Here is a 26,015-nt window from a genome sequence, read left to right on the forward strand (position 1 = left end):
ACATTAAAAAAAGTTTTTTTTAAAGAATAATGTAAGAAAAAATCATGTGAAATTTCTTTTTTTTTTTTTTTTCAACGTTTATTTATTTTTGGGACAGAGAGAGACAGAGCATGAACGGGGGAGGGGCAGAGAGAGAGAGAGACACAGAATCGGAAACAGGCTCCAGGCTCTGAGCCATCAGCCCAGAGCCTGACGCGGGGCTCGAACTCACGGACCGCGAGATCGTGACCTGGCTGAAGTCGGACGCTTAACCAACTGCGCCACCCAGGCGCCCGAATCATGTGAAATTTCTTGTTTAATATCCATAACATTATTGGGAGCCCAATATCCACTTTGTTACTCAAAGCCTCCCATATAAAGTGCTGTGTCAAACATTTCTTTCAGAACTTTATTAGAAAGTATTTTGCCCTTCCTGACAAATTTTTATGCTTCTTCCCTTCTATTAATGAGAATTATCACTGATTCTGTTCTCTTTTTGTCTTGGAAGCCAGGAGGTTGTAATAGTTTTCTATTGTTGCTCTAACGAATTACCACAAACTTTGTGGCTTAAAACAACATCAGTTTTTTATCTTACAGTTCAATAGGTTAGAAGTCAAAAACAGGTCTCACTGGGCTGAAACCAAGGTGTCAGCAAGGCTGTGGTCCTTTCTGGAGGCTCCAAGAGAGAATCTGCTTTCTTGCCTTTTCCAGCCTCCAGGAGTTAGCCACTTGCCTTGGCCTCCTTCCTTAGCTACATTGGGCAGATTCTTTCACAGTCTTTCTCACACTGCCATCTGTCTTGTTCTGCATACCCACATCTTCCTCCAATTCTGCGAAGGCCCCTGTGATAACTTGTTTCATCCAAATAATCCAGATAATCTCCCTATTTTAGACTCAGCTTATTAGCAATCTTAATTCCATCTGCAACCTTAATTTCTCTTTGCCATGTACGTGCCCACAAATTCCAGAGATTAGGGCATGAACAGCTTGGGGGTGGGCATTATCCTGGCTACCATAGAGGTTTAGAGCCAAATATGGAGCTTAATTTAGCAGTTGTGAAGGTTTTAGTGGCCCACATACTCTTTTCCCCCAATCTTTGTTTTCTAGCATTTTTGTTTTCTTGGTCCTGGTTTTTTTATTTTAATTTCAGAATTTTTTAAATTAACCACCATTTTATCATATGTGTTTGTGTTATAGTTGGTTCAGATTCTTTGTAGAACCAACAAAGCATGGGGGTTCCCGGTGGCTTAGTCGGTTGAGTGTCTGACTCTTGATTTCGGCTCATATCAGGATCCCAGGGTAATGGGATTGAGCCTCACATCAGGCTCTGTGCTAAGGGTGGAGCCTACTTAAGATTCATTCTCTCTCTCTCTCTCTCTCTCTCTCTCTCTCTCTCTCTCTCTCTCCCCCCCCCACTCTCCTCCTTTTCCCTGCTCCCAGTCTTTCTCTCTCTCTCTAAAAAAAATAACCAAGGATAAATAAAATAATTTGAAAAATTGGACCCTGTGCATGCGTAGAAAATGAAGAGGATGGGAGTGATAGTGGTAATGGGGATCTCTCTATATAGATAAGGCTCTGTCAGTCTCTCAGACCATGTAAAGTTTGACAGGACAGAGTGTATAACGAAGTGTAAGTGTAACTTGCACTCCCATGTTGCTTCCTTATTTTGTCTTTTGGTTACAGACTTGCTTAGTTTTCTTCCTCGCTAAGGATAAAATAAAAGGGGCAAAATAAGTGGTTAGAAGTCACCTCACATCTTCCTTATATTAATGAAATAAACAATTTCAAACCAAAAGGAGACCTTCTATGATTTTAATTTTTGCTTCAGCCAGTAATGAAAAAGAATGTAGTTACCACTCAAATATAAATATCAGCTTTTTTTTTTATTCCCCTGCAAGGAGAGGGATACAACAGCTGCTATAAAAATCACTCTCTACCCTCCCACGTGCTATGTAATTGTAATAGACTTATACCACGAGAAGACCAAAACATAACATAAAAAGTGAAAGAGCGAAGTAGTCGGTTTGTTTCAGAATTCCTTTTCTATTTACTGTAAATTACTTTACCAAATTAAAAATAAAATAAGCACACTGCCTGCATTTCTAACATAAGTGTCCTGCTTAATTGTAAATCTCAATCCAGAATATGAGTAATAGACGCATGTACTAACTGACTGATAATGTTCCTTCAGTCTCTCCAGACTTTATCCAACAGGAATACCCTAAGAACAACAAATCTACCTTCAATTACTTAGAGATTTAAAAACATTCGTAAGTGTTATTTGTCTTTAACACTGCCCTCATACAAATAACATAGATTTTGAAAAACTTTCCTCCCTTTATCTTTTTGGAAACAGATTTATTTTAATTTGCTTAATTTTTAAAAATATCCTTAACAAAGCCTTTCTAGGGTATAATTTCAGATCATGAACACATAACTAAAAATTAATTCAACGAATAATAGTCATTAAAGATGCAATGCAAAGAGTAAGATCAAATAAGATAGTTGAGATGACTTTCATATATAATTCAAAACTGAAAATACTCAACCCGGGAATGGTCCACATCCCACATTCTCTGACTCCAGCTGATCTCTCCATCTGTTTAGGGATCACATGGGAACCAATCTCTCAGCAACCAATCCTGGTCAAAACTGCTTAACCAACTGAGTCACCCAGGCACCTCTTCTCTCTATTTTAAAGTAAAATATAGATTTATTTATTTTTCTGTAACCTTTAAAATGCAAGAGGAAAGCTAGGTTAGAAATAAAATACAGTTATCCTAAAAAGATTAGCCTCCATACACTTTACCCGCATACCAACTTTTATTTATTCCTGTTAGGAAAAGACACAGAATAACAGTTTGGACATCAATACCATGTTTTAGAGGGCATGAAGTTAAGAGAATGATTGAAAGTGTAAAAGATTGAATTCTTTGATTCAATATCCTCTTCTATGAATAGCATGTGTTTCCAGAAATCTAAAAATTATGTTTTGAGACTATAATAAAAAATCAGCTATCTCAGCCATCAAAGAATAAAAAAAAAAAAAAAACACACAAGGAATAAAACTTTTGTTTTAAAATCTTATTAGCCTTGGAGAGCCTGGGTGGCTCAGTCAGTTAAACATCTGACTCTTGATTTCAGCTCAGGTCATGATCTCATGGTTTGTGAGATCAAGTCCCGCCTCGGGCTCTGCATGGAGCCTGCTTGAGATTCTCTGTCTTCCTCTCTATCTCTGCCGTTTCCCTGCTCATGTTTTTTTCCTTTCTCTCTAAAAAAAAAACAAAAAATAAAAAAAAAACAGGGCATTTTGAGGTTAGTATATAATATATTTATGTTATTTTTTTCTCTCAACTTTTACTATGAAAAATTTCAAACCTACAAAAAAATTACAGGAAGAGTGTGATGTATAGTGTTATACCCTTTGTCTAGATTCATCAGTTATTAATATTGTGCCACATTTGCTTTGTTTCGCCTTTCTCTCTTCATGTGCAGCTTGTGTATGCACACACACACAGACACACAAATTTTATTATTTCCTCATCCGTTTGACAGTATCAGTCATCATAATCCTTTACTGCTAAATGTTTCAGCCGTGTTTTTCCCAAGAACAATAATATCCTCTTGCTCTTATACAAAACACAGAATCTGATTTTAATTTTTCCTAAATCCTGTCTATTACCTGTGTTTTATCAGCATTTAAGAACAAAGGAAACAGTGAGGGAAATTATTAATAGCAGCCACCCACTTCACTTCCTAAGTTATTCACCACTATGTATCTTCCAGAAACCAAGTGTGAAATGAAAGATAGAAGTTGATTTTCAAACCTAAATAAATACAAAGGAACTGATGGATAAGGCGCCTATAGCATTAAAAGTAGGCCCGATTTCTTGAGATACCACATATAGTTGAGCCATTCCCCTAAATATCTACTGGTATTTATTTTCATAAATTCATAGAGTTGGAAAGGCTTTATAATGTATGTTCTATAACCCATTCATTTTACAGATGAGAAGAACTGAGGTTCAGGGTCACATAACTAGAGATGAGACTAGAATCTTGCTTTTCAAACTCTCAGTGTCATATTTTTTCTATTATGTTGTCTCCCAACAAGCTTTAGATGCTTATGTTAGGGTCCTGATGAATGAGAAAGGTAAAATGTCTGAGGGTACTACATCTTTCTCTCTAGTATAACTCGAGTTCCCTTAAAGTTCATCTGAGTGAACTATAGTGGTGCTGCTCAAACTTGCATGTGCATATGAATTTCCTGGTAGTCTTGTTAAAATGCAAATTATGATTAGATAAGGCTGAGGTGGGCCTGAGATTTGCATTTGACATGTTTATCTGATTCTGATGCTGCAGATCCATGGACTATATTTTTGAGTAGTAGTTATCTAGAACCAGCACAGAAATCTCACAGCCCCTACGCTCTAGAAAAGTAGGAAAAAACTACAAAATATCTCAGTTATATAAAGTAATACAGAATACTATAACTAACCCCTGTTTACTCATCATCAACCTAAAACAAAATATTTCTTAAATTTCTTATTTTCCTAACTTTTTATGTTGAAAAATTTCAAATCTACAGAAAATTTGAAAGAGTAATACAATGGGCATCCCTTTATCTAGATTCGCTAATTGTAAATATTTTCCAGTGTATACTTTTGTTTTCCCACTGAGCCTTTTGAGACCAATACAGTAGTTTAGAGATGCAACGACCCCTTTTCCCAATATTGTTATATCAACAGATACTGAGTTCAAGATTTCCGTGGTACTTTGGAGGGAAATATGAATTTAGGTGATAAAAAATTGAACTTTAAGTCAAAACGAGCAACCAATGAAGTTACAGCTTTACTCTCAATAAAAACATCTTTCAAACCAGCTGTATTTATTCCTTTAACATTTATTGAGAGTTCATGCTCCAGTGTGGCTTGTGTTCGGATTTCATTCCCTTATGTCTAAATTTCTATGCTTCTTTGAATTGTACAAATGATTGTTGAAAGGTACAAATGCTAGCCAGGTTTTTTTGGGTTGTAGTTCTTTGAGGAAGGGATGCATTTACACAACTATAGTAGCTGAAAGTAAAATAGATATTTAATATATATGTGAAAAAATTTGCACTGTGACTATCTCCCAAAATGCTTACAGTAATCATAATTACCTCCTTATTTCCCAGAGTAGTTTAGCAGTAAAATAAAAGTCAGTAATAATTCCCAAGGGAGGGAAACTGGGACATAAAGCAAAGTTGTAAAACTTGTCAAAGATATTAAGGTATAAGGAAGAAAATAAAGACAATGCAAATAAATATTTATTAAGCTTCTGTCTCCTAGGGTATGGGGAGCAGGGTGGGTACCAATATATAAAGAAATGAAAGCAGTCTTCTGGGTGATCATTACTTTGAAGGGGGAGGCAGACATCTAAACAGATATTAGAACACAATATGACAAATGAAAAAAAGACAAAATCTGAGAGCAACACAGGAAAGTTACAAAGGAAATGGAGAATGTAATGAATTTAGAAATGATAAAGGAGGGGCGCCTGGGTGGCTCAGTTGGTTGAGTATCTGACTTTGATTTTGGTTCGGGTCATGATGTCAAGGTCCTGGGATCCTGCTTCATGCTGAGTGTGGAGCCTGCTTGAGATTCTCTCTCTCCCTCTGCCCCTCTCCCTGGGTCGCATGCTCACTTGCTCTCTCTCTCTCTCTCTCTCTCTCTCTCTCTCTCTCTAAAAGTAAGTGAGATAAAAGAAACTGTAAGAATTAAGAATTTTTGTGAAATTAAAGGAATGGGTACATAACATGATAATATAGAATCTAGGTGAAAAGTGTAAGGGTGTTCACTACAAAATTCTTTCAATTTTGCTGCATGTTTGAAAAGTTTTATAATAAAAGGTTGGATAAAATAATAATTTTTTTTTAATTTTTTTTTCAACGTTTATTTATTTTTGGGACAGAGAGAGACAGAGCATGAACGGGGGAGGAGCAGAGAGAGAGGGAGACACAGAATCGGAAACAGGCTCCAGGCTCCGAGCCATCAGCCCAGAGCCCGATGCGGGGCTCGAACTCACGGACCGCGAGATCGTGACCTGGCTGAAGTCGGACGCTTAACCGACTGCGCCACCCAGGCGCCCCAAAATAATAATTTTTTTAAAAACCCAGGTAAGGGGCACCTGGGTGGCTCAGTCAGTTAAATGTCCTATAATTTCACAGTGAGAGCCTGGAGCCTGCTTTGAATTCTGTGTCTCCCTCTGGTTTTACCCCTCCCCCACTCGCTCTCGCTCTCTCTCTCTCTCTCTCTCTCTCGCGCTCGCTCGCTCTCTCTCTCTCCCTCTCTCTCTCTCTCTCTCTCACAAATACATAAACATTAAAAAAAAAAACGTAAGATGATATAAAGAGGCCACAGTTTTCTTTTTTGTGTGTGAATGTAGTTTTTTAATAAATAGAAGGGAAGGAACAAGGTAGAAAAGAACTTTCCAGTTCACGGTGAGAAAGGCAGGTTGTCACTTAAGAAAAGGAGAAATTCCTTACTCTGGTATCATTAACATATCCTGTCATGAGACCCAAGAGGATAAACATGCATCCATTAAGGAAAACATAGCATTCATTAGGGTATAAACACATTCCAAATATAGGTGTAAAATTGCCTCGAATACTAGGGATTTAAACTGTACACTAAAGTTTTAGTTGTTACTGGACTCTTATTCTTGCACAGTATAAATCATATGTTGTAATTTTGGAGTGATACCAAAATCTAAAATAGAAACATTATTTATCAATGAAGTTTATACCAAATTCTCATAACTTTGTTAAGTTGTGATATACTAGAAATATCACTAATCTTTTACATGTCTTACAAACCTAGTTATTAATTTCAAGACCTCATGTAAGAATTGGCCCTAATGAACATTTATTGATACAGTTAAATGGATAAATATTTATATTTATTAGGATAAAATGATCTTTCATCAGTTCATATTACATAGAGTGATATGACATACAACTAGTTACAGTTAAGATTTGAGTGTTCTGGTTATTTTAGTCCGTTGCTAGATCAGCAGTGTTGCAGACGTTTATGACTGAGGTCTTGCCTTATATGCTTTTAGGTATGCTATCTTATTTGATCCTCAAAGCACTATTAGTGTGGGACAAGTATTAATTTTAAATAACTTTATTGGTAATTTAGGAGCTAGATTTAATTTCCTAACTCAAAATCTGATGTTGACCAGATGCAACAAAAAGCCCTTCAAAAAAAGTATAATAAAGTCCTCCATATTGCCTTGTTTTACAGATATGAAATTCTCTTGGAAATCAAAGGTATATAAATTGCTTCATGACTTACTTTATAAAGTAACAATATATTCTAGTAGGGAAATGTTGCCTATATTATAATAAAATGTAGTCACTGTTTAATAATGTTTTCAAAGAGAAAATAATTTTCTAATATTCAACTGCAATATAATTTAATTCACAAAACATTAATACCACCTTCATTTAAACTGCATCGGAAGCTTTGCTTCCTTGGTGAGTTATTGAAAGAAGAATAAAATATGCCTTATATTTAGTATAACCTTTTAAAATTTTTTATGGTACTACCTAAAGAGATTCTCTTTTTAAAACTTCAGATTTCTACTTTAAATATCATAAAGTGTTTATATTGTATAATATCTCTTTGTTTAGAGGTAGTTGTGGCTTTCAAAATACATTATACTTATTAAATGCTTTTCAGTAAGAGTAAGTCTTCAGTAAGAGTAAGATTGAAGATTGAGTTTCTGAATATCTTACATTTTGGTAGAACATCAGTCATTCAAATGTTACCACATTTATATTGTCATTACCCATAAATGAAATCAGCCTTGTGAAGTAGTCAAGTGTGTTGTCATTGCTGTTGTTCATTCAACAAATGAGGATACTGAGACTTAGGGGTGGAAACTCAGGATAGTAAGTTGGAACTGGGCCCAGGGTTTTTGGTGTTTTCCCATACATTAGATCTCGCGGATTTGGAGTCACAGTGCTTATTTCAGTGAATGGTTAGAGTCGAAGTAGTGAAAAATTATCACAGATGTGATGCTTCAGCAATTATATTATATCAAGGACTTGGAAAAAAAACTGATGCCAAATTGTAGAAGCTATTATAGGTTTTTTTGTGTGTTAAAAAACAAATTCAACTGAGTAGATTTGAAGATCTAATTGGCTTTATTAAACAATTCATGAATTGGGCAGCATCCCATCTAGCAAGTACAGGGGAGCCCTGAGGAGTTGTACCAAATAGAAGGTAGGTGTATAGGTAGGAGGCTGGTGGGGGCGGCAAGAAAGTTAATTAGCAAAAGGAAAGGATTGTTCCCTAGAGGGAAGAGTAGAGTGTTTTATCATAACAGATTATCTCTTCTTCCTTTGGGGAATGGAGAGGGTCCTGGTGGTGGCAGACTCAGTGGCACCCATTAGAAAATTCCTCATGACCAGTTAAGACTACATTTCTGGGGGAGGTTGAAACTGCAGTTAGACTATATATAAAGCTCTGGTTTGGGGAGTTGGCCTAAGTGACACCATTCAGGGCCTCTGGTTTTCTTTTTAAGAAAAGACCCAGATTTAGACCTTGGCTTTAGACCAACTGAAATAATTTTACAGTGTTTGTCTCTGATTTTTTATATAAAGGGGATTGCCTTCACTTAAATAAAGGAACTACCTTTCTCTTTCTTATTTTCCTTTCTTTTCTTTCTTTTTCTTTTTTTTCCCCCTTTCTTCTGTTTTTTTCCCCTTATGGTCTAGTGTCTAACTGGCTATGAATATTTTGGGGATATTGACAGGTTATTTAGACTTGACATTCTTCCCAAGTTGCTGACAGAAATGTGTTGCTGAGTTTGCTCTTCTGAACAATGAAAAGTGAGTGTAGGGGAAGTTGCATAATTTATGATAGTAGTAAAAAACTTTAAGTTTTGACTTGAATTTAATAGTTTGCTCTGAAGGCATGAGATGTCTTTTTAGAATACTAAAGTTTGATATTTTATTAGCTTGAATCTTATGACTTGGGAAAATTAAGTTACGGTGTTTTGTAGTCTGACTCTAACTTGATAATGCTAGCATTTTTCTTTTCTAAGGGTTAAGATTTAAGAAGTGGTTGTATTACCAGAGCAGATGTTGTACTTTTAACTACAAGCCCCTGTTTTTTCCTAGAAGTTCTCAAATTACTCATCAAAGATGTGGACTATCAGGACGCGCGTGGCTGAGTCAGTAGAACATGCAACTCTTGGTTTCAGGGTTGTGAGTTTGAGCCCCATTTTGGGTGTAGAGATTACTCGAAAAAAAAAGAAAGATGTGGACTGTTTTGCACCAAAAGTATAAATCTGTCTTTTCTTTTCAAGGAGCTGTATTGACACCAAATCACTTTGTTCCCTTGGCATTGATATTGCCTAGAGATTTACTCTTTCTCTCATGATTTCTGCACATTTGGGTATTTGCTTTCTTAACCTTAATCTCCATCTCTGCCTTTGAAATTTAAATGCATGAATAAATACATACCACTTGCCTGAATGTGTTTCTTTTTTTAAACTTCTTGAGGGTTTTTTTTTTAACTTTAAGCATCAGTCAAGAATTTATTAAAAGCTTTCTATCTTCTTGTGATTTATTAAGAATATGCAATTAAAACAGCAAAATATATCCAGTCTAGGGGAGTCATGGAATACAGTTTAGAATAGCAATACCTCTTTGGTCTCTACCACTTACATTCCTCTCCTTGGTTTTTGTCTTTGCTTTGGTTTGGTTGGAATGTTGTTATGGTTGACACATTAGAAAGAAAAAGGGCAAGAGCAAAACCATTTTTGTTTCTATTGGCCTTATTAGACTATAAGGTATTAGAAGGTTTAAGAAAGGAAAGGACCTATATGTGTGTTTGTGAATACTTCATAAGTAATATTTCATAATTACCAATATCATTATAGAAGTGACTGGGAAGGACTTTGGGAAAGTGATTTATCTCAGAACTACAGAGGCAGGGTTCTACAGCAAGAGTCAGCAAACATTTTCTTGAAGGGCCACATGATAAATATTTTAGACTTTCTCGGCCATAAAGTCGCTGTTCCAACTACTTAACTCTGCTACAACTCCTCAATTCTGCCACTGCAGTGTGAGAGTAGATGACTGAGCTATAGACTGGAAGTAAATAAATGGGCTTGGTTTTGTTCCAGTACAACTTTATTTACAAAAACAGGTGGTTGGCCTGCCAACCTATATTCTGTAGCAGCCTACAAATAATATTCATAAGCAACCATGTGTTTATGCAGTTCTTTGCCCCACAAAAACATTTTTTTATTGTCGAGGAGAACTTGCAAAATCATAGAGGAACAGAGGACTTCCCATTTTAAAATGGCCCGTCAGATTATACATAAATATTTTCAGGTAATGCAATATGCCAGTTGGAATTTCCTTTAAGATACTCTGGGGGAAAAAACTAGATGGATATAGATGAACCAAATTTGACAAAATGTTGGTAAATATAGAAGTGGGTGATGATACATGGAAGAAATTCATCACACTGTGCTCTTTACTTCTTTGTATGTTCTGAAATGCCCATGTTAGAAAGTTGCTATTTAAGTAAATAATAGCCTGGTAAAGGCAGCAGTTTTTCCCTTCTCTTGAAATAACCTTAAAATAAGAAAGTGAATAAGAAAGCAAGCTCCATCTTTGCAACCAGAGAGATCTCTGCAATCCTAAAGCACAATATATGAAAAACGGTTTACCAGACCTAATGAAGATAAAATGTGTATGTGAGAAGACCCTGAGAGATGAGATCTATGGTTCCAGATCCCCAACAAAGCCAAGAGAGCTCAGCTCTCCCAGAGAAGTGGTTGGCCTCAGTTTTTTCCAAAGCGGGGTTCAACACTAACCCTTTAACTAATACTTTCCTCAAAGAAACATTTATTTAGGGATTTTATGCCAATCCAAATAATTCTTTAATATGAAGGCAAAGACATTTTTTAACATGCCAAGTTTCAGAGAACTTTATTCTCATGAACCCTACTTCTACAGGATGAAATTCAGCCAACCAAGACATGAAAGGGGAAACTATAGTTAAAGTATTGGTAGTGAGCAAGAATCCATTGATCTATAAAACTAAGACATAGCCCCTGTGAATAAGAGGAGACTACTGTATTTACATTTTTAGTAAATGTCAGTCTCATATTTCTGCATGTTTTCCTAAGTGGGAAGGAGGTGGGAACTGAAGTTCACATGAAGGATATAAAGTCTGTTATGCATCATGGTTGTGTTAAGGTATGTCTTGTCATAGAGTCCTAAATGATTTTTCTTTTAGGGCTCATGGAATGGAATATGATATCTGGCTCAGAGGCAGATATTGTGTTTTAGTCGCTTAATGCCTTCCTTTAATACTTTCTGTGGCTGGGAGGGGTACCTGGGTAGCTCAGTTGGGTAAGCATTCAACTCTTGATTTTGGCTCAGTTCATGATCTCACGGTTTAGTTCGTGAGATGGAGCCCCACATGGGGCTCTGTGCTGACAGTGTGGAGCTTGCTTAGGATTCTCTCTCTCTCTCTCTCTCTCTCTCTCTCTCTCTGCCCCTCCCCCACTTGCACGGCATGTGCACTCACACTCTACCTCTCTGAAAATAAATAAATAAGCATGAAAAAAAAAATTTTTTTTTTAATTTTTTTTTTTCAACGTTTATTTATTTTTGGAACAGAGAGAGACAGAGCATGAACGGGGGAGGGGCAGAGAGAGAGGGAGACACAGAACTGGAAACAGGCTCCAGGCTCTGAGCCATCAGCCCAGAGCCCGACGCGGGGCTCGAACTCACGGACCGCGAGATCGTGACCTGGCTGAAGTCGGACGCTTAACCGACTGCACCACCCAGGCGCCCCAAATTTTAAATACTTTCTGTGAATAGGAAAGTATACAAAGGGATAAATATAATCATTTGACAAGTCAGAAACATATTTAATATTCTTTTTGAAACTTAGTTTAATTGCGTGAAACTAAATTCCAGATCTAAATCTTAAATGACACTACTCTTTGAGAAGGTAGTAAGATTATGAGTGATTTCCTTCTTAAATTAAAAAAAGGAAATTATTAGGGACTCAAGGAGTGAGGCTCCCTGACCAAATTAAAAATGAAAGAAAAAAAAAAAGGAAAGTGAACAGAAAGATGAGATTTCTACCCAATAACAGCAAATTCATGATACAGCTACTTAAATAACTGGCTTACACCTAGTTATGAAGGCAATGCATGTGTAAACGCTAGCAAGAAAAGGAAGCACAAAAGCTTCACTTTTGACTGGATAGCCCTTAAGCAAATATTAAGTGTTTAAAAAGCAGATGAAAAAACAGTTTGTGTGATGTGTGTGTGTGTAAATATGTTTGTATAAAATCTTGAAAATAAGCCACAATGTTCATCACTGTTGTCTTAGGGTGGTATGAGTTAGAGACTTCTTTAAAGTATATTTTTAAACTTTTCTACAAAGAATACGCATTGCTTAAATAACCAGAAAGTTATTTCTGTATGCACATAATTTCACATTTGTTACCGTGTCCTGACAGTGGATGTGTCTTTTTGTGTTTTCTAGGTGCACCAGAGGCTCTCTTCCTGGCAGAATTTGGGAGTTGTTTATTGCAGTACTGTTGTGCCCTCTGATGGTGAGTTTTGGCAAATCCATTTTTTATGTCTATTTTCTTTTTCTTAACTCAGTGTTTCTCATTCTCTAACTAACATACAAATTTACATATCCTACTCTTTCACTTCAGATGCACTTGGAGTCAGAGAGAGAAGCAGGGGGAGGCAATGCTAAAGAGAAATAAAATTTGAATGAAGATATAGTGAATTTAGAGGAGAAATCAGAAAGAAAAGTTAATAGGCCCATCCAGTTTTCATAGATCAAGGAATGTTATTATCTCATCTCTTCATTTATGTTTTAAAATTGGGGACAAAGGTAATGTGAAGATCACAGAAGCACCATCTTTGGTATTTCCTAACCACTGGGTCTTTATTCTATGTATCGTGATCAAACTCTCCAGCCCCTTCACGTCATCAGGGCCTAGAAAGAAGCAATTCAAAATCTGCAACCTCCTGCCTGATTGTTTTTTTCTTCCCTGATGGTACTATCCTTTTTGATGTGGGGAAGAATGAACCGATGCTTGGGGACCACATGCAGTCCTTTGTAAAAGTCCATAATGCTGCAAACTGACAACAGGACGGAGGCTGTTGTTGCAGTAGTGGAGGGATATGTTTACAGCTCTTCTTGTCATTTCTCTCACTCAGTATTGGACACTCACAGTTTATATTATTTGCTTAATAGGGTTGAGTGTTAATATATTTCCTCTGTTTAAAGTTTAGTTTGATAGAATTCTAATTTCAACCTTATAAACATTAAATTTATAGGCAAAGCAACCATCAAAAGAGCATCTAGCAAACTTAAAGACACCTAAATTTAGCAACGAAATCTCAGCAGAATTTTTAGAGTCCTAGGATCCCCGTTATTGGTCAGAATCGACATTTAGAGTGTTACCAGAACCCTCCCCCTCAAAGCTGTTTAAATTTAATGCAGCTGCTATTATCCTGTATGGAAGTATTTCAGTGATGTAACAGTGCTACAGTTGTACTGGGATATCTGGATGAATATTATTCCAGGACATAAATGCTAGTAGGTTGACTGTATTTTGCATAAGGGGTGGAAGGCAATATTTTTGCAAAAGCTGAAGGGATACATACTTTAAAAGAAGTGTGGGTCCCCAAATTCCTACCAATACTATTGTCCTTCTTAAGAAAACCAATTCATATTAGTAATCAAAAAATAGAAGCACATAATTGGTTTAATGCAACTCATTGCCCATACTATCTGCAAATTATACATCTTTCTTATTTTTACTTCTAAGCTAATTTTACCTTAGGTCTGTATAGTGTATGAGAAAACTCTGCTTAATACATAGCTACTTGTAGCCAGCCGTCTCTGTGATCATTTACTGCTCTTAGTTGAGACTGCCGGATCATATTCTTTATCAAATCATTTTTAAAAAGTACAAAATCTAAAATACCACATTATGTTTATATACCTATTATATATGCCTAATATATACTACCTCTCAATAATTGCATGTTAATTATGTTGTTTGACCGATCTTCTATTTATGACTATAATAGCTCAGATAACAGATATAAATTATTTTAAATGTTTAACCTTCTTACCAAAGCAATCTAAAGGTTCTTAGTTTTTCTTATGCCACAAATACTTTTAAAGATCTGGTGAAAACTCTCTATATATATCTGCTTACATACATACATACATACATACATACATACATACATACACATACACATAGGAAATTTTACACATAATTTCTTAATGATAAAGACTCCCTTAAACCAACTCATGGACTCCTCATCTCATGGCCCTCAACCTCAGATACATTGTATACAGGTGCCCAGGTACGTACCCATATCTGTGCACATGTTCCCTTTCATGAGAGGCATTATGTTTAGAGGTTAAGTAGGAGACAAGCTTTGGAGTCAAGCAGATCTAGGCTTACATCCCAGTTTCACTATTTAACCACCTTATAACTTTAGGCAAGGGCATTAGCTTCTCAAAGCCTCTTTTCTCACTTGTGAAATGGAGATAGTAATAGTTATCACCTCTGAGAGAAAAACAACTTACCCTGCAGAAATAGTACTTATCCACCAGAATGACTTACTCTATAAAGAGTGCTTGTGGTAGTGTTAAAGACCTCTAATCTAAGAACAGTGGTTTGGGGCTTCTCGTTTTAATTTCATTGTGCCCCCATCCTCACCTATAAAACTACGCAAAATTTTTATGACTGTATTGTTTGTACCTACTTAAGATCTCCAAAGCCTTGTTTATACCTGCTTAAGATTTCCAAAGCCTTTAGGGCGTTCCTCTTCACATTAATGAAAGTTAAGGATGAGAGTAATTCTGCTATAGACAAGTTGAATGTATAATTTATCATCCAACCCAGGATACTTTTGAGAATGAAAAGGGGGCAACCAGAGTTTTCCTGACAGATTTTCACAGTGTAACCCAGGACGTATTGTCCCCTAAGCTTTTGGGAAAGTGTCAAGGGTGAGCTAGCATAAGAACAAGGAAAATAGCCCCTTCTAGCTGCCTTCCTTTCTCTATCCAGAATGTGATGCTACTCAGTTAACCCTGTTTTGAGAATTGTGGTAGAGAGTTGTGTTTATTTTGTAGTTAACAAAAGATGTAAGATTTTCATACAACAGTTAGAGAGCAAATAATTTTTGTAATAAAGGGCTATTGAAAATTCCTGTTTAATAATAAATAACCATCTGTTTAATTAACCCAAGTATAGATAACATATAAATTCTTTTTTTATTTTTTTAAAATATTTTTGAATGTTTATTTATTTTTGAGAGAGAGAGAGAGAGAGAGAGAGAGAGAGAGAGAGAGAGAGAATGAGCAGGGGAGGGGTAGAGAGAGAGGGAGACACAGAATCTGAAGCAGGCTCCAGGCTCTGAGCTGTCAGCAGAGCCTGACACGGGGCTCGAACTCACGAGCCGTGAGATCATGACCTGAGCCGAAGTCGGACACTCAACCAACTGAGCCAGGCAGGTGCTGCTGATAACATATAAATTCTTAATCTAAGGTCTGTGGATGGTTTGGAGAACTAAATATTGCCCCAACTTTCTTCTTTGGTTTTTGTCCTGTTATGTTTTTAAATTAAAAAAAATTTTTTTTAATTTTTAAAAAATGTTTATCTTGAGAGAGAGAGAGAGCAAGCAGGGGAGGGACAATGAGAGATAGAGAGAGAGAGAGAGAGAGAGAGAGAGAGAGAGAGAGATCCCAAGCAGGCTCCACACTGTCAGTGCAGAGCCCAGTGCGGGGCTGAATCCCACAAAGAGTGAGATCATGACCTGAGCCAAAACCAAGAGTTGGATGCTTAACTGACAGCCACTTAGGAACCCCTGTCCTGTTCCTTTTTTTTTTTTTTAAGCTTCATTGAGATATGTTTTACATATCCTAAAATTCACCTGTCATTTCATAGCATCATAACAATCCAGTGTTAGACTACTTCCTTCACCCCTAAAAGTTCCCTGGTTCCTGTTTTGCAGTCATTCCCTTCTCCCACCTTGTGCCCCATGCAATCACTAATCCACTTTCTGCCTCTAATAATGAAATCTTGTCCAAAAATGTCATATGAATGGACTCCTACAGTATGTAGTCTTTTGCATGTAGCTTGTTTTATGTTATGATAATGCTTTTGAGGTTTATCCCTGTTATGTGGTGTTGCAGCTCTTTCCTTTATTTTTATTGCTGAGAAGTATTTTGGTATATGGAAATATCACATTTTGTTTATTCACCAAATGAAAGATATTTGGGTTGTTTTCCATTTTGGCCTGTTCATACTGCTGGTATGAACATTTGCCTGTAAGTCTGGGTGAACATATGTTTCCGTTTCCTTTGGGTACTTAGTGGAAAGTAGGGTTATATGGTATATGCTTAGCTTTTTAAGAAATTGCAAAACTGTTTTCCAAAGTGGCTGTACCACTTTGCATTCCCACCAGCAACATGTAAGTGTTCCAGTTTCCCCATATCCTCCCCAACGCTTGTTTGAATCAATCTTCTTGATTATAGATATTTTAGTGGATATGTAGTATTATTTCATTGCATTTCACTGATGACTAATGATGTTGAGCATCTTTTTATTTTATTTTTTTATTTTAGAGAGAGTTTGCGCGAGCGGATGAGAGGGGGCAGAGCGAGAGACAGAATCTTAAGCAGGCACCGCGCTCAGTCCGTGATCCCCTGGGATCATGACCTGAGCTGAAATCAAAAGTCAGATGCTCAACTGACTGAGCCACCCAGACGCCCTGTTGAGCATCTTTTAATGTGCTTATTAACCATTCAAGTATTTTCTTTGGTAAAGCATCCAAATTTTTGTCCATTTAAAAAAGTTGACCATCTTAGTCGTGATTTATAAGGATTCTTTATATATTCTAGAGCTTTTCCTGTTGCTTTTCAAATAGTTTTGGGGGAAAAAAGGATTTGTTTGAGTCATCTTACTAATGGCTACTTTTTATACACATTTGGAAATTCTGTCTTTACTGTCATCATCATATTGAGGGCACAAACTACCCCACCACTGTGTTTCATTCCAACTGTTTAAAAACTTGACAACAAAAAAGAAATGAAACTAATGAAACCACTTAATTGCCAAAGATGCTGGAACACAAAGCTCTGGGGTCTTAATATGGCAGAGTTGTCACCAACCTAAAGATGAAGTTGGGAATGCTGAAACAGACTATAGGTTTCCATTTAAAAAATATATCTTATAGTTTGGACTTTTTGTTTAAGTAGAAGTTTCAGTTAGGAGCTACCAAAATGTGATTGCACTTGTTCTGTCACAAAACCCTTTTTTGTAAGGTTCTATAAAAATTGACTTTCACATTGCTGAGAAAAGCTGCCACATGAAATTGGAAAGACCTTTAAACTTTATGTGCTGACAGTTTTGAACTGGCTTAGCTTAGAGTAGAAGCAAATTTGTCAAATTTCAGATGATGTCATCCAATCTAGGATTGCTGTCAGTTATTCCAATACTTTGAAGTAAGTTTTGAATGAATTGGAAACTATCCCATTTCCCTTCAGAATACAACTTGATGAAACTACTGATTTGCTCTAAAGCCTTAGTTCCTACTTTTTGTCTGTTAATAAGCATGCTGACACAATCAAAAAAAATCTCAAATATGTGTGATTCTCTTACGGAAATTAGAAAATCTGTTAACGTTAATGGCTGTAACCTTCTTTGGAAGATTGTTAAATTTCTTTGCCAAAATAACTACCAGAAAAAAAATTTTTTTGATGCTAAGAAAGATCTTGGTACTCTCTGCACAGATGGTACATCTTCCAAGCTTAGTAACATGCATATTTATATTGCCTTAGAGAAGAGAGCCCCACCCATTGTAATAATGCACTGGGTGTTGTTGGTTTTTTTTGCTTTTGTTTTTTTTTTTCACTTGCACATACTGGCATTGAAGGCTTTTCCCAGAGTCCTAAAAGAAGCCTTGCCTGCTACCACAGAAGTAGTCACTATCATAAGATGATTTTATCAAAATAGAAAATTTTTCTTTGCTTGGTTAAACTTTTGACAGGAGTTTTGCTTTTTACTTATTTTTATTTATTTGTTTTTTGAATTTTTTACAATCTAAATCCAAGTTAGTTAACATATAGTGTAATAATGATTTCAGGAATAGAATTTAGTGATTCATCATTTACATATAACAAGTGCCATTTACATGCCAACACGTGTCCTGCTTAATGCCCCTTGCCCATTTAGCCCATTCCCCCACCCAATACCCCTCCAGCAACCCTCAGTTTGTTCTCTGTATTTAAGAGTCTGTTATGGTTTGTCTCCCTCTCTGTTTTAATACTATTTTTGCTTCCCTTCCCTTATGTTCATCTGTTTTGTATCTTAAATTCCACATATGAGTGAAATCATATACTTGTCTTTCTTTGACTGACTTATTTCAGTTAGCCTAATGCACTCTAATTCCATCCACATTGTTGCAAATGGCAAAATTTCATTCTTTTGATTGGCAAATAGTACTCCATTGTGTATATATACCACATCTTCTTTATCCATTCATCAGATAATGGACATTTGGGTTCTTTCCATACTTTGGCTATTGTCGATAGTGCTGCTTGTAAACATTGGGGTGCATGTGCCCCTTCAAAACAGCATACCTGTATCTCTTGTATAAATACCTAGTAGTGCAATTGCTGGCTCGTAGGGTAGTTCTGTTTTTAATTTTTTGAGAACCTCCATACTGTTTTCCAGCGTTGCTGTACCAGTTAGTATTCCCACCAGCCGTGCAAAAGAGATCCTCTTCCTCCACATTGTCGCCAACATCTGTGGTTGCCTGAGTTGTTAATTTTAGCCATTCTGACAGGTGTGAGGTGATAGCTCACCTATGTGAGCTTGTGGTTTTGATTTGTATTTGCCTGATGATGAGTGATGTTGAGCATTTTTTCCTGTGTCTGTTAGCCATCTAGATGTCTTCTTTGGAAGTGTCTATTCAGTCTTTTGCCCATTTCTTCACTGGATTATTTGTTTTTTGGTGTTGAGTTTGATAAGTTTTGGATATTAACCCTTTATCTAACATGTCGTTTGCAAATATCTTATCCCATTCCATTGGTTACCTTTTAGTTTTGCTCATTGTTTCCTTCTCTGTGCAGAAGCTTTCTATTTTGATGAGGTCCCAGTAGTTCATTTTTGCTTTTGTTTCCCTTGCCTCCAGAGTAAGGGTAGCTGAGTAAGAAGTGGCTGCGGGCAAGATCAAAGAGGTTTTTGCCTGCTTTCTCCTCTAGGATTGTGATGGCTTCCTGTCTTATGTTTAGGTCTTTCATCCATTTTGAATTTATTTTCGTGTTGGTGTAAGAAAGTGTTCCAGGTTCATTCTGCTGCATGTCACTCTCCAGTTTTCCCAACACCATTTGCTGAAGAGACTGTCTTTTTTTCCATCGGATATTCTTTCCTGCTTTGTCAAAGATTAGTTGGCCATACGTTTGTGGGACCATTTCTGAGTTCTCTATTCTGTTCCATTGATCTGTGTGCCTGTTTTTGTGCCAGTACCATTCTGTCTTGATGATTACTGCTTTGTAGTATAGCTTGAAGTCTGGAATTGTGATGCCTCCAGCTTTGGATTTCTCTTTTAGGATTGCTCTGGCTATTCGGGGTCTTTACTGGCTCCATACAAATTTTAGGATTATTTGTTCTAGCTCTGTGAAGAATGCCGGTGTTATTTTGATAGAGATTTTAGGAGTTTTGCTTTTTAAGAGAAGAGAAAATTTAGTTAAAGGAAGAGTTTACTTATGCCTTGATTTATTTGGAAATATTTGGGACTTTATGAATGGACATAATCTTCCAATTCAAGACCTTTCGGTCATTATTATGAATTTGGTAGAAAAATCATGAATTCTTTTAACCGAGCTGTAGCTCTGAAGTTGGTAATTAGAAATAGACAACCCTGTGAATTTTCCAACTGCGGGGGTAGGGAGTTTCTCTGAAGTCTACTCATGAATGGAAAGCTTTGTCAGTTTCTCTACAAGAACTGAAAAACCTCAGAGCTCTTGAAGATTACTTCCATTCAGAAACCTTAAAATTGAATTTTGGATTTATAATCTTCTCACTTTTGATACTGCATCAAAATAGTGATATGAATTCAATTCTAAGAGTCTTAGAACATTCTTAAGTTCCTTGCACACACCTATCCTACCATCATCATCTGCCGAAGGGAGCTGTGATTACATTTACCATATCTTTCTCAGAGTCTCTGAGTGTTCACAACTTCTTTTCACAAAAACAGAAAGGCACAACCTTTTAGATATCAAAGATGATATTCTGGTTAACCATGACTTCTCTACGTGACTTTATGTGACTTCTTTATTCAAGCCAAGCAATAGCAGCCTTGTAATTGAAATGTTTTTTTATATAGTATTAAAGTTTATATTTTATTTAACTTGTACAATTTTGTTTTCTCTCTTCAAAAAATAAGAAATGGCCATTAATTGTGGGTTAAAATGAGGAAAGTCAGTTTTTTGTCAACATTTATTTTAAAAATATGTCAGTGTAGTAGTCTGCTTGGGCTGCCATAAAATAGCATAGGCTGAATGGCTTAGACAACAAACATTTATTTTTTCCCCGGTTCTGGATGCTGGAAGTCTGAGGCCAGAGCACCAGCATGGTCTGGTTCTGGCAAGAACTCTGTTAGCTTGCACATAGCCGCCTTCGCTCTGTGTCCTCACCTGGTGGGGACTGGAGAGAGCGCTTACCTTCTTATAAATCCACAGTCCTGTCAGATTAGGACCCCACCTTTACGACCCCATTCAACTTTAATTACCTCCTAAAGACCCATCTCCAGATAGTCACACTGAGATTTAGAGCTTTAACCTGTGAATTTTGGCAGGGAGACACAGTTTAGTCTGTAGCAGACAATATGAAGGAAATCAGTTTCTGATGCAATAAAATAAATTATATCTAAAATTTTTATGTATAAATTGTTTGAATTTTCTCAGGGAATAAGGCTATAGGAGGAATCCATACCCTTATCAGTGTCTCAAAGAGGTCAATTACCCAAAAATACTAAGGAACATGGAATTGGTTTATATAGCAATAACTGGTTTCCTTCTTGTGGTCCTCAGTGGAACAAGTCACTTTTGTTTTCTTGAGATTTAAAGGAATGATTGGAAATTCTCCATGGACGTATTACATGCTTTTAGACTTTGGGTTTTAAGACCTTAGTTTTTAGGAAAATCAAGAGAAACTGTTAAAGCAGGCATTTTTTTCATATATTCTCATTGAATCTTCTCCGCAGCCCTATGAGGTATTAGAATCCCTACACTGTGAGGAAACTGAGGTACAGTTATATTCAGTAACATGCCCATGGATTTGAGGTATCTCCTGTGGTAGAACTTGAGGACTATCAAATCTGAGATTCCAAAACCATGCTTTTTCTACTGCACTCCACTGTCTATACTTTAGGATTGTATTCTGTTTATCATCCAGAAATTAAAGTGGATCAAGGATCAAGGTTTAATAAAGTTACTTTCATAGCAGCACCACCAAAAACATCAGTTTTAAAAGGCAAAAATGTTACAGTACTATATTAGGACAGGATTTCATTTTTACAAAAGCAAAAGAAAATTTTAATTCTCAGTAGAGTGAGTGCACGAATGGAAAGAAAGGGAGGGGATGATCTTTTACTTAGCACAAAGGATTTTGACATTTCTGAGAAATATTTTCATGAAGTCATTTTAAAAGAACCTGAATTAACAAGAAGTACCTAGGTTGTACAACTATTTAGCATCAGACTGATAACACCATGTATAAAAAGATGATTTATAACTTTGTATTTTTCCAACTTTTACTATTTAAGCCCCATAATAACTCCACAAAAATTGTACATAGTTTACAGAAATTACCTTGTACAAATACTGATTCACCCAAGGTACAAAATGAAATACATAGTTGATGTGATTAAAATGAATTTATACTACTGGTTAGAAAGAAACAACTGGATTTATCAGGCTACTGAAGTTATGATTATATAATTGGGCTTTCTTATATTGCCGTGGAAAATTATTTCCTACGTAAAATTTACAAGTTTTCAACATAAGTATTCTTCAAATGCTGTTAATATGTGACAGACTTAGTATATTTAATATATTATGAATAATGTAAAGAAAATTTCAATAATCTATTTTTCATAGTTAAATAGATTCTTCTGAGGTTATTGTGAAGCAAGCACATTTTGTTTATACATGTTAATTATTGATATCAAAGATATTTTTGCCACAATGTATAAGGAAGGGCCTTATTATCACCAAAATAATATTTAGTTTACTCTGTTAAATGGTAATCTTATGTTTTGTTTAACATATAATTTAATGAAAAAGCCTATGGGCTTTTGGAATTGTATTTGAACATAGAAGTGAGTATTAAAGATAAATTGTGTGAAGCTATCTAGGCATGATACTAGTAAAAAAAATCTGTAAAACATATATTAAGAAGAGTAAACTTTACTGAATGACACAAAAGAAGATAAAAATAAATGCAGAGTTATGACATGTTAACGAATGTGAGGACAACACTGTAAAAATTGTCCGCTTCCCCCACATGAATTTATAAACTCCAGTGCAATGCTAATCTAAACTAAACCCCAACAGGAACTGCTGAATTTATTCAAAACTTCATATGAAAAAAGAAAACTACACAAATACCTAAAATAAATTTGGAGCGGAAAAGGGGGGAAGGTTTGCCTCAACTACGTATTAAGATGTATTTTTAAAACCATAATAATCAAAACAGGTTCAGGAAAGATCGTAGAGTCAGATTAGAGAAACCTTGCATGTACGGTAATTTGACATGTGTGATAGAATTAACATTGTACATCAGGAGAAAAGGGAGACTATTCAATAAATGCGGCTGTTATAGTTGACTTCTTACCTCACAAAAGTAAATTCCAAATGGCATAAGGAGTAAAATGTGAAATGCAGAGCTCTAAAAGGAAAAGAAAAGTTGGCCAAATTTATATTGGAAACTAAAAACAAGGAGGGCTGCTAACTTTCTTAGCCTTCTTTTTATTTACAATAAAGAAGAAGAAAATCTGTTTTTTTTTCCAGGGATAAATAAATTGTGGTATATTCATAAATAAAATTCTACATAGGACTTTAAGTTAATGATCCAGAAATCTGATTCAATTTGGATAAATGTCAAAGCATTATTGAGCATAAAAGGCAAGTTGTAGAAAGTTGAATATAGTGCAACCATTTATGTAATGTCTAAATACACGTAAGAACCATGCCATATTTAGTTATTTAACACCACGTAGCAAATTACGGCAATATTTAGTGGCTTAACAATAATAATCGTGTATTATCTCATGTTTTATGGATTTGGAACTCGGGAGCAGTTTAGCTGGGCAATTCAGAATCTCATGGAGTTGCAATCCCATGCTCGCTGGCGCTGCAGTCGTCTGAAGGTTTGACTGGGGCTGGAGGGTTCGATTCCAAGATAACTCACAATATGAGCTGAGAAGTTGGTACTGGCTCTTGGTAGGAGATTCCACTTCTTCTCAATGTTGGCTTCTCCACAGGGCTGCAGGTTTGTCCTTGTGGCTAATGGGTTCCCTCAGAGCATGTGATCCAAAAGAGCAAGACAGAAGCCACACAGTCTTTTATGGCATGGTCTGGGAAGTTACACACCATCACATCTGCTGTATTCTACTGATTTTACAGTCCGGCCCTGATTTGATGTGGGATGCGACCATACAAGGATATGAATACCTAGAGGCAAGGATCATAGAAAACCACCTCAAAGGCTGGCTTCCACTATACTATATACTGTATACTAAGCTGTGTCTCTGTGTGTGTTTGTCTGCCTGCCTGCCTGCCTGCATGTATGTATATCATGGATGAGACTGCTAAACACCAAATACCAACTTCAAGATAGTGGTTTTCTGTGGAAAAAGAAAGACTACCCTGCTTGAGTATGGATAGTTTTTTGAACAGGAGCAAGGCTGGAATGATGTAGGGAATTCACTTACAATATAGCTGATAGAAGAAAGGTGGTGGTGACCTGGACTAAGAAGATAGTGGTAATGCAGAGAATTGGAAGGATTAGAGTTGTTTAGAAAATAGAATGAAAGGACATGGTGACTGATTAGATATGAGGGATGTCATGTTCTCGTTCTAAGTAGTCAGGGATATCATACAATTTTCTGGATTGGGCAAAAGTTAAATAATGGTGCTATTACTGACTGAGATGAAAAATGTCAGAGGTGGGTGGTTCAGGGAAGATTAATTCAATTTTAGGATATTTTTACTTTGAGATGTGCATATGGGAAATCCACATGTCCAGCAGACAGTTGAATATAGGTTTGGGACATCATCAACATTTAGAAGTTAGCTGGCAGTCGGGAAAGACATAAGATTGCCTAGAGAGTGTGTGGTTTAAGAAGCACAGAGATCTAGGACAAAGCACGTAGAAATTTTCAAGGGATGAATACAAGAATAAGAGCCTATGAAGGAAAATGAGAAAGTGTAGACAGAAAGTTGCAAACAACCAGGAGAGTATGGAATCACAGAAACCAAAAGGAAAGCTTTTTATAAAGTGAAGGAGCAGGTTTGATGAAGTTTTGGGGTGATGGTGGGATTCATGAGGTCCGGAGCCAACAGCCAAGAAAGAATTCTTGAAGACGTCTTTGGTACAAAAAGGTGATTTTATTAAAGCATGGGGACAGGACCTGTGGGCAGGAAGAGCTGCACTAGGGTCATGACGGTAACTCATTGTATACCCTCAGGTTGGGAGGAGTCTTTAATGTATTTTTGGAAGCAAGGTTTCCAGGACCTTGAGGGGCTAGCTGTTGCTACAGAAATGCCATTTATTACAGTTCAGTAAAACCTCAGTCATGAGACCCTTCAGATGTGTATCAGGGGGCCATAAGCTTGGAGTGTGATTGGCAGCATATCTCTTGGGGCAGTTGAGATAGAGGAAGTATACTTACAGGATCCAGGAAGTTGTGATAATATTAAGCTAAGGTTCTCTTTTGCCCCTAGCAAAGTGTCCTCATGGAGGCAGCTGAGTTCCTAGAGGGAGGTCACTTTGCCAGTTTCAAGGACTTGTCAATGGGCTGTAGGCAGTAAGGGAATTTAATTTTTCATTTGCCTTAGTTTCCCACATTACCATGGCAAGCACTTAAACCCCTTTCCTTCGTTCTTGGGTAGCCAGGAGTGTCCAAGAAGGAGTATCACACATATTCCACCATGGTGGGGTGGGAGTGGGGTGCCAGCCTGTATTTTGCCCTCAGCTTGCCCCACACTCCCTCATCAGGTTGACATCATTAGATATTGCTAAAACAAGCAAGTCAAAGGCCAAAATTCCCACTGAATTTAGCAACCTAATATCATACATGACCTGGGAGAAAATGACTTTTTAGTCGAATGATGAGATCCAAAATCACTTAGCATTGGGTTGAACTGTATCAGTTTAGGAATATCACTTAACCTTGCCAGACTTTATTTAGCTGCAAAAGAAGGACATTAGTAATGAAGTTTTGGGGTGATGGGGGGAGTGGTCTGGAGCCGACAGCCAAGAAAGAATTCATGAGGATGTCTTTAGTGCAAAAAGGTGATTTTATTAAAGCACTAGGACAGGACCCCTGTTCAGAAAGAGGTGCCCTGAGGTTGTGATGGGTAACTAGTTATATACTATGAAGTTGGGGGGGTAAAGTCAAAAGGGAGGCCTCCAGAGGGACTTTGATATGCTAAACAATACCTGAGGCCTTGCTATTGTCAAGCTAAAGGTGTTTTTCTTCTAGTAAGGCATTAACATTAGGACGGTATGGGGTTCCTGTAGAAATGTTGTACTCTATATTTACCTCAGGTATTTCTCAATGGGCTGCAAGTCATAAAGAAATTTAATTTTACTACCATTTCCTTCCTGCCTTTGTTCCCCATATCACTATGGAGGGGTGATGTTGGGTCTCTAGGAAACTGAGTCTACAGGTTTCTG

The 26,015-nt window shown here is 36.7% G+C and overlaps 1 protein-coding gene across 4 annotated transcripts in view; it reads left to right on the forward strand.

Moving 5' to 3' along the window:
• The window catches only part of MCU (mitochondrial calcium uniporter), a 211,017-nt gene that overhangs the window by 152,786 nt on the left and 32,216 nt on the right, over positions 1–26,015 (forward strand). For all 4 annotated transcript variants that reach the window (XM_040485341.1, XM_040485340.1, XM_040485342.1 and 1 more), the window contains one exon: positions 12,548–12,617. In XM_040485341.1, coding sequence (XP_040341275.1) covers positions 12,548–12,617 — 70 coding nt within the window. The remainder of the gene's footprint in view (positions 1–12,547; positions 12,618–26,015) is intronic.

Source organism: Herpailurus yagouaroundi, unplaced genomic scaffold, assembly GCF_014898765.1.
Source record: "Herpailurus yagouaroundi ecotype Mexico unplaced genomic scaffold, PumYag 163, whole genome shotgun sequence".
NCBI lineage: Eukaryota > Metazoa > Chordata > Mammalia > Carnivora > Felidae > Herpailurus > Herpailurus yagouaroundi.